The sequence below is a fragment of the Cannabis sativa genome, chromosome 6 (genome assembly GCF_029168945.1).
Source record: "Cannabis sativa cultivar Pink pepper isolate KNU-18-1 chromosome 6, ASM2916894v1, whole genome shotgun sequence".
Lineage (NCBI taxonomy): Eukaryota > Viridiplantae > Streptophyta > Magnoliopsida > Rosales > Cannabaceae > Cannabis > Cannabis sativa.
Window position 1 is genome coordinate 12,791,211 of NC_083606.1, and position 8,688 is coordinate 12,799,898.

At 33.8% G+C, this 8,688-nt stretch overlaps 1 protein-coding gene across 1 annotated transcript; it reads right to left on the bottom strand.

The window, feature by feature from the left end:
* Positions 1 to 969: 969 nt before the first annotated feature.
* LOC115725067 (arogenate dehydrogenase 1, chloroplastic) lies at positions 970 to 4,393 on the bottom strand. The gene is made up of 2 exons (XM_030654482.2): positions 2,771 to 4,393; positions 970 to 2,498 (listed from the first exon to the last, which is right to left on the bottom strand). The coding sequence occupies exons 1-2, from the start codon at positions 3,892 to 3,894 to the stop codon at positions 1,532 to 1,534; spliced, it is 2,091 nt and encodes a 696-aa protein (XP_030510342.1). The 5' UTR covers positions 3,895 to 4,393; the 3' UTR covers positions 970 to 1,531.
* Positions 4,394 to 8,688: the final 4,295 nt, after the last annotated feature.

Genomic DNA, 8,688 nt, shown 5'->3' on the forward strand with positions numbered 1-8,688 from the left:
ACCTACGAACTAACGAGAATCTTGAGCTTTGGGTTGTTGTCACAATTTTTCGAGATTGGAGACTAATCTGCATCAAAATGAACTTCTTAAGGACTTATGTCGCAATTTGATATCAACATGTGACATTTTAGGGAGAAATTAACAGACTGTTAAAAAAAAAGACCAACGAACTTACAAGAATCTCGAGCTTGGGACTATTGTCGTTATTTTTCGAAGTTGGAGACTGATCTGCATCAAATGAGAATTTTGAGGACTTTTACCGCAACTTTTCCTAAAATAAATATATAAATAAAAAATAGATGGCATCAGACCACTATCGGAGTTACGTCTTCAACCTTTACTCATTCAACAATAGAAAAGTGTCAGGCCTGCATCTGACCTAGCGTAAAAACCAATTTTCAATCCAAAACACAAATCGAACAAAACCCAATCCTAAATCTAACGTAAACTCACATATCACATAAATTCATCATACATTTTAATCCTAAATCAATAAATTCATACATTTTAACCAAAAAACTACAATGAAATAAAATGAAAAAGAGAGGGCCTAAAATCTTACTTTTAACATTACAATGGTCTAGCCACAGTAGTCATGGGTTGAAGAGAGTCTGAGATGCCGTGATGGTCGTGGGTTGGTGAGAGAATCCGAAATGTTTGATGTTAGGAGTTGGATCGGTGGTAGTCCTTCGGTCCGAGAAGAGAGCGAAAGAGAGTAGCAGAAGAGAGAGGTGACAGTGTTTAAAAATAAGAGTAATTTAAGAAATAGACAAAAATTGGCCTGGTTGGCCAATATTAGTTAGCTTTAGTTTAGAGAAAAAGTTTAAACCTAATGAATGGATATTTTACCAAATTTCCAAGTATTTTTCGGGTCATATCATTCTCTAAGTCCATATTCTTTAATGCCAAGCCATGCACGCTGTCAAAACATAACTTGTATTTAGAGCACTACTGATCACTACTCACATAGGCCAACAATAGAAAAACTTTTTATTATTTCATTAATGTCATTTTCAAGAACAAAAATGAATCATATGTGTCAATGTAGCTTATGCTTGTTCTTGTGCATTCTAAAAATATAACTCCAAGTTACAACAACCAAACATATAACCAAAATCAGAACCGCAGACGAAGGAAACACTAAAAAAAAAACCCTCCCACCAATTTAAACTTATCAAAACTTCAGGCTAAATGCCTGCCTCCACTTAATTTATATAGAGGGCAACAACTTTTATTTCCTTTTTTCTCTTAAACAAATTTATCAAATAATGTATTGAATTCTACTTAAAATGCATCACCCAGCTCATCCTATTGCTGCACAAAATCTAATACAGCTAATGGAACAATGAGCAAAAGGGGAGGCACAGCATTTAATCTGTGAAGATGGACCAATCAAGCTACCACAATACTTGAACTTGATAGAAAACCCTTCATATCAAATCAGAAGACTAGCCCATATAGCTGTGAAAACCTAAAAGGATGGGTTTCGGTTTAATTTACCAGCAGTGGGATTGTGGGAGAAAGCTTGAACTCATTCTTTCTCAAAGTTATAAGTCTCCGAAGAAGATTGGATCATGGTACCATTTTCAGACAGCATCAACACAGGTTTTTCCATCAAAACTTCAGGTTCAGCGTTCTCAAACAATTGCCTCCGAAGAACACCATGTAAACGGCCAAAAAGTTGCTTCTTCAATGATTCGAAAGCCAGGTCTAATCTCTCTAGTTGCTCCATTGCGTTTACATTATACATGAACAAGCCATAGTAAAGATCAAAGCTATCTCCTGCGGTGTTCTCCACCAATTTCAACAAAGTCTCGTACCCTTTTGTGTCGATTGGTGTCGACTCCAACCCCAACTTTTCCAAAATTCTTCCCATTGTATGTGTAATAAATTGTGATCCCGCTGCATGTTTATCATGTTCTGCACAACTCATTTCCACCATTTGGCACCCTTCTCGTGCAAAGATATCAAGAAACCTGTTGCACCTCAGCACTCGTGGCTCGTCACTTCCGATCCTAACCTTGTCATAAACAAAAGTTAGGCCATTCCACCCATTCTTACCACTCTCTGGTCCAAACATAGGATGTGTGCAGAGAATATCGAAACCAGGCGGTAAATTTTGCAGAAATAAGTTTCTTGGGAATTCTTTAACAGATAGCACATCAACAAACATGGTATTTCTCTTCAATCTTTGAATTGGCAATGACATGAGAATTTTTTCAGTTGAAAGAATAGAAGTACAAAGAAGTATCACATCTGGATGTTCTTCACAAAGATCATCAACACCAGCAAAGTAGGAAACCCCTAATCTTTGAGCAACATCCGAGTAGTCTGATCGCGAATAGGCTAAAACGGTGTGGCCATGACGCACAATCCTTTTAGCCAGGAACTGACCAAAGTTGCCAAATCCAATAATGGCAATCTTAAGCTTTAAGTCCTTATCTAAGTTATTAAAAATCTGGATTTTATTATCACTGGGTACAACAGATTTCCGTGACCTGAAAGATAAAGATCACAATGAATATTGACAAATCCATTTCCATACATGATACACAAGTAAAGAATACAGAATCCCAATTCTACATCTAGTAGAAAAGACCTTCAGCATTGATTCCTAGCAGATTAAAAATAAAGATAAAACCTTTTTTTCTTTTCCTTTGGCTAACAAGTATTTCAACCTAGCATTTCAGATTCCCGAACTCAATCAAACAAAAAGGGGAATAGAATAATTTTTCTTCTTTTTTCAAGTCAATGGATTGTGTTACTTTACCTAATAGCATCCGAAAAAGGTGACAAAGCAGAACCATTCGGAGAGTAAGTAGGCACCGTGTTATTTTCCCGGGAAATCTGCAACTTTTCCGAATTCCCAAACAGTTGTTTCCTCACAACATCATGTAAACGCCCAAAAAGCAGCTTCTTCAAAGCCTCAAACGCCAAATCCAACCTCTCCAACATCTCAAGCGAGTTCTTATTGTACATAAACAACCCATAATACAAATCAAAGCTATCAGCAGCAGTGTTCTCAACCAAGTCCAATAATGTCTCATATCCTTTGGTGTTAATCGGCGTCGAATCCAACTCCAGCCGCTCCAAGAGCCTTCCAACAGTGTGAGTTATGAACTGTGATTCAGCCGCCAATCGATCGTGCTCGGCGCAGCTCATCTCCACCATTCTACACCCTTCTCTAGCGAAAATACTCAGAAATTTATCGCACCTGGAAACCCTAGATTCCTCGTCCCCAATCCGAACCTTGTCGAAGACAAAGTAAAGACCATTCCACCCGCGGCGACCGCTCTCGGGTCCAAACATGGGGTGCGTGCAGAGGAGATCAAAGTCACCAGGGAGTGCCTTCAGCAACATGCTTTTGGGGAATTCTTTCACGGAGAGAACATCGACGATCAACGTGCTCCGCTTCAATCTCTGAAGCGGCAGTGACTCAAGGACGAACTCGGCGGAGATTATCGAAGTACACAGAAGAATCACATCAGGATGTTCTTCGCAGAGATCGTCGAGGTCTTTGAAGAAAGAGACGCCGATGTTTTGTGCCGTGAGAGAGTAATCGGACCGAGAGTGAGCGAGAACGGTGTGACCATGTCGGATGAATGTCTTGGACAAAAATTGGCCGAAGTTACCAAACCCAATTACAGCGATCTTGAGCTTGTTTGAATCATAAAACTCTGCAGCGAGTTTAGATTCGTAGTCGAAGAATTGGGCGGCGTCGATGGCTTGAACTTTGAGCCTACGTTGTCGGCATCGGCGAAAGCCGTGACATAAGCGAGTGGCGGTGTGAGCTTTATAGGAGGAGATAGATAGAGACAAAAATGGGTGATGAAGGCAAGAATGAAGAGATGAAGGTTTGGGGAATGAGATGTGAAGAGGTGAGAGAGAAAGCATGGTCGTTAATGGCTGCTTTCGTGTGTTATGATTGATGATTGGATTTGGGTTCGGGCTACATCAAAAAACTCTGAATCGGCATTTTAGCAAATTAAGGTAGACACATGGAAGCTCTGCAACTCAATGAAAGGACTCTAATAATAAAAAAAAAAAATGATGAAGAAGAACACCAACACCAAGACATGTTTTTTTAATTTGTTCAATTTTTGTGGGCACATTTGTCAAATAATTAATTAATTAATTTTTTTTAATAAAGAATAATGTTTCTATATTGTAGTGGGAAGCGTTGAACACATGAAATGTTTCCTTTTCATTTTATTTTATTTGAAAATGAGAATGGTTGAACTTGAAGGTAACTTACTACAATGTGATTATTGCGACCTTTTAACTTATAGAATTGAAAGAGCTTGTTTTGCTAAACTTCTATTTGTAGTTTGAAGCACAGCAAACTGTTGTAAAAACTAAAAAGTTTATTTTTGGTTGGATGTAATGAAATGGAATAGAATGGAAAAGAAACAATTTTCATTTTATTCTTTTGTTTTGTTGCATTTAAATTTGAATACTATTCCAATGAAATGGTCTTTCCATCATTTTGGTTTATTTTGAAATGAAATGAAAAATCATTTCAATGCAAGATTTAAAAAAAAAATTAATAATATTTTTTATCAATTTGTTATGCATTTTAAATCTTATTCTATTTCATTCTTATTTCAATTCTCATTCCTATTCTTATTTCTATATTTTCATTCCTCCCAACCAAACCAAACGCCACCTAAAAGTTTAATCTCATTACAAATTCAGAACATTTTGTTAGTGTAAGTCTCCCAATAATTTTTTCTCTTTAGAGTTATTCATTTTTGTTTATATATAAAAACTATGTTTTTTTTATATGAAGTGTTCATTCTTTATATATATATAGGGATATGATTTTGTCCTGTTATTGTACTTTTACGGATTGTAATCCGTGATGTACGACAGCCGTCAGATGAGGAAGTTATTTGATCTAACGGCTGAGATTGATCTAGGGGTAATTAGGGTTAAAAAGTAGAAACGTATCCTGAGACTCATCTAATGTACCACGGAATACATTCTGTGAGAATACATCACGGGACAAAATCATATCCCTATATATATAAGTTGTATGTACCATTAATATGGTCAAAATATTAAAAAATTAAATTTACAAATAAAAAATTATTATTATATTATTATTAAAAAAATAAATTTTATTTTTAATATAAAAAGGAAAGTATACTTTTTTTCAATTAGATTCTATATTTTTAGAAACAATAATAATTGCACGTTATTTGGTGACACTAGAAAGTATTTAGACCAAAATTGATTTTAGAGTGTTAACTTAAGATTTGGCCAACTGACAGCAGAGTCGAATGTAATATCGATGTTTGCCACGTGTTACACAATTAGATTAATAAAGTGAATGAACACTGGATTTATAGAGGTTCGGCCCTCTTAGTTAGCGGGCAATAATCTACTCTCATTTTAGTTGTATTTGTTATTTATTTCAGCCCTTAATAAAACCAAATAACTAAAAGGAATGATGACATGGCAAGTGAGAACTTGACACATCAACATGTGTTAGTTTAGTTAGTTTTTCAGTTACTCTTTCTAAAGGCCTAATCAGATGTGGTGTTTCCTATCTAAACTCTTGTCTTTTCTATTTAGATTAGAACAGTTAAGATAGATAGGCAGAGAGAATCACGTATAGTGAGGAAGAATACTTATTTTAGAGAGGAAAACTTATGAAGCAATGAAGAACTAAAGGGCTAGAAACCAAGGGAAGCAAGATCGGGCTTCAAGATGTTTCAAGGAGTTCAAGCTTCAGGATTAAAGCTAAAACAAGGGGAGTAATTCATCATCTTTGTGTTCTATGATTTGTACAACTAAACAGTTTGTAATCTTGCCATTTGATTCATAATAAAGACTAATCCTAAGGGAGTTCAAAGAGGACTAAGCTCTACACTTTTGTGAAGGAAGTTCGAACCTCTATAATCTTGTTGTGTTCTTTATATTCTATCATTTTTATTTCTGCAATACATTGATTAATATCTGGTTTTGCTGGTATTGGTTGATTGCTTGCTGAGGTTGTTGTCGGACACAACAGTATTGATACTAAGAGATAATACTAATCAGATCACTATAGAAATGGGATCTGAAGAATCTCTCTAAAGGTTACAATATAGGAATCAGAGTTGACAATAAGGAATCACAAGAGTTCCATCCCATGTGCTTCCTGCTCATTAAAGTCTCGCCATTAACCATTTGAAGCTCTTCCAAGCTCTTGTCCAATTCATCCTTCGATAACATGCAAAAAGTCACCCTTCTAGAACAAGGTATCGGGTACAAATGTCATTAAAAGCTAATTCATACTCGGACAAATATTTAGGATCAACCACAAGAGAGGACCTCTCTTTCTCGAAGTCATTACTGCAAAATGCAAAGAAAAGAAAAAGAAGAAGGGAAAAGTTGAGAGCAATAGAATCGCCAAAGCAAAGAATAGAAATCTGAGGGAAAAATTAGGCTAGAGACTCAAAGAAAAGAAAATATTAAAGAAGTTACTTGAACTTTTTTATTATTTTCGTTGAATAAATATTTGAATTTAAATTAAGAATAAAATGAAAATATAAAGATAAACAGAAAAGGCAGTGACAGTTTCTCAAAAATTCGAAATGATTACTCTATTAAATCAATTATGCCTTATTAATGACACGTGGGAATTATTTTGGGTAATCGATTTCATGACATCAGAGCTCAAATTGAAATAGTCACGAGCTCAAAAATTGTAGAACCGAGCGGCAATTGTAGCTAATAAAAAAGATCTTGGGGTTAAAAAGGTAACTCCTTCATTAGTAACAAATCAGAATTGATATAATAATATGGCAGGATTGCTAAGCGCATTGTTTCACTAAAAGGAGAAAACAGCTCGAAAAAAGCAAAACTCAGCCACAAAAAAAACAAGACGGAACAAAGCTTGAAGAAATTAAAGAACCAGAGCTTGAGGATTTTAGTAAATAGGAATAAGGAGAAAAAGCGCGCGAGGAAACAAAGACAAGCTAATTCACGTGGACCAATCAAAACATTATACAGTGAAAGACTAACAGTCATTCACGCGTATAAATAGGAGACCCCATCATTCAAAAAGGGAGACAGATTCTTACTCACATCAAGCTAGTTGAAAATTTGTTAGAATACATCCTCAAGATCATTCCGAGCTTAGGAAACAGGCGAACCAGAAACATTGTAAAAATTGAGAGAGAATTGTGTAAGCTGGCAGAGAATATGTACTTCGATTAGATTATTGAACCTAATGTAAAGAATTTTATGTTATAATACCAAATTGTTGTTGAGCTAATTTTGAGCATCAATAAATATTTTTCTAAAAAAATGCATAAAACAGAACCAAATTGACATAAGAGAATCTAAAATGTGTTCTAAACTATCTTAATAAATTAGTATAAATCTCGTTTATCATTTACTCTTAATTTTTTTATGCCTAACAAAAAATTCTTGAAATTGAACATTATCATCACTCTCCGTCTCAACTTTTAAACTTGACACTTTAACTCATTCTAAAATTTGATGTATGAATGTCAGGTTGATCTTCTATTATCACATTATGGATAATAATACACGAATTCATTATGTTATGTACTGTATCAACACGACAATGACCACATATATATGGGGCACAGATTGTGCTTCAGTTGAAGGGCAAAAGTTACAGCATCTGAAAGCAAATATGGGGCTCTGTTGGAGAAGGCCTAACTGAAATATGATGTCAAGAATGGCATGGCTTTCTTTTTCAACAAATAGATAGATAATAATTAACATGTCCCATTTGTTTGTTACTTTTCTTTCAAAGAGAAAATGAAAGAGATGTATAATGGTCAATTTTATGCAGATCCAAAGTAAATAAGGAAGCTTTCACGTAGAAAAAGAGTTGTCAACTACCCTCCTATTGAATTTTAGAAATAGTTATTTTACAAGATAAATTTGAAAAACTATCCATAAAAACACAAAAAATAACAAAAATATATATATATATATAAATTATATAAAGTTTTAAATACTTTTATGATTTTATTTAAAAAAAAAATATTATGTATTTTTATATTATACTTTTATTAATTTATGTTATTTATATATATATACTAGCAAAAAGTTACGTGCGAGGCACGTATATTAAATTTTATGTTAGTTTTTTTCTACGTTATTAAAAAGTGATACAATTAAAAATAAAAAATATATATTATTAGTTATTAGGTTCAACATCATTACCCTGTGTTCATTTTTAAGAAAAAAATATATATTTATGAAATAATAATTTGTTGCAACGGGTGTACAGGAAAAATTCGAAAAATATAGCATTTATTAGTAGAGTATTGACAATTTCAACAGTAAATTAACTGATTGTATACTTTTTTGTCTGCTAACATTAAGTATTTGATATTTGAGTGGTGAACTCTTATTTGTCCGCTTTTCAAATTTTTCTAACACTTTCATTTTATTCTTCCAACTTTCTGTAGTTGGAGTGATGTCCTTAATTGTTGTATATAGTGTAGTTATTTATTCACCTGTTTTCAAATAAAACAATAGATATACAAAATAAAATATATAATTAAGCTCATATTAAAATCAATCTCACCTTTCAATATAGTGAAAGGATTTTAAATTGATTCATTCTAATAATTGTGACAGACCTAACGAATAATAATATTATGTTACCTAATAACAAAATAGGAATCTACCAAACAACATTATCAAAATTTATTCCAA

Bases quoted from the DNA above. Each gene is read 5' to 3' on its own strand.
- LOC115725067 (XM_030654482.2), bottom strand. From the start codon at position 3,894: ATGCTTTCTCTCTCACCTCTTCACATCTCATTCCCCAAACCTTCATCT. The intron at 2,499-2,770 runs GTAAAGTAACAC...TTTATCTTTCAG, and splicing joins CCTTTTTCGGATGCTATTAG to GTCACGGAAATCTGTTGTAC.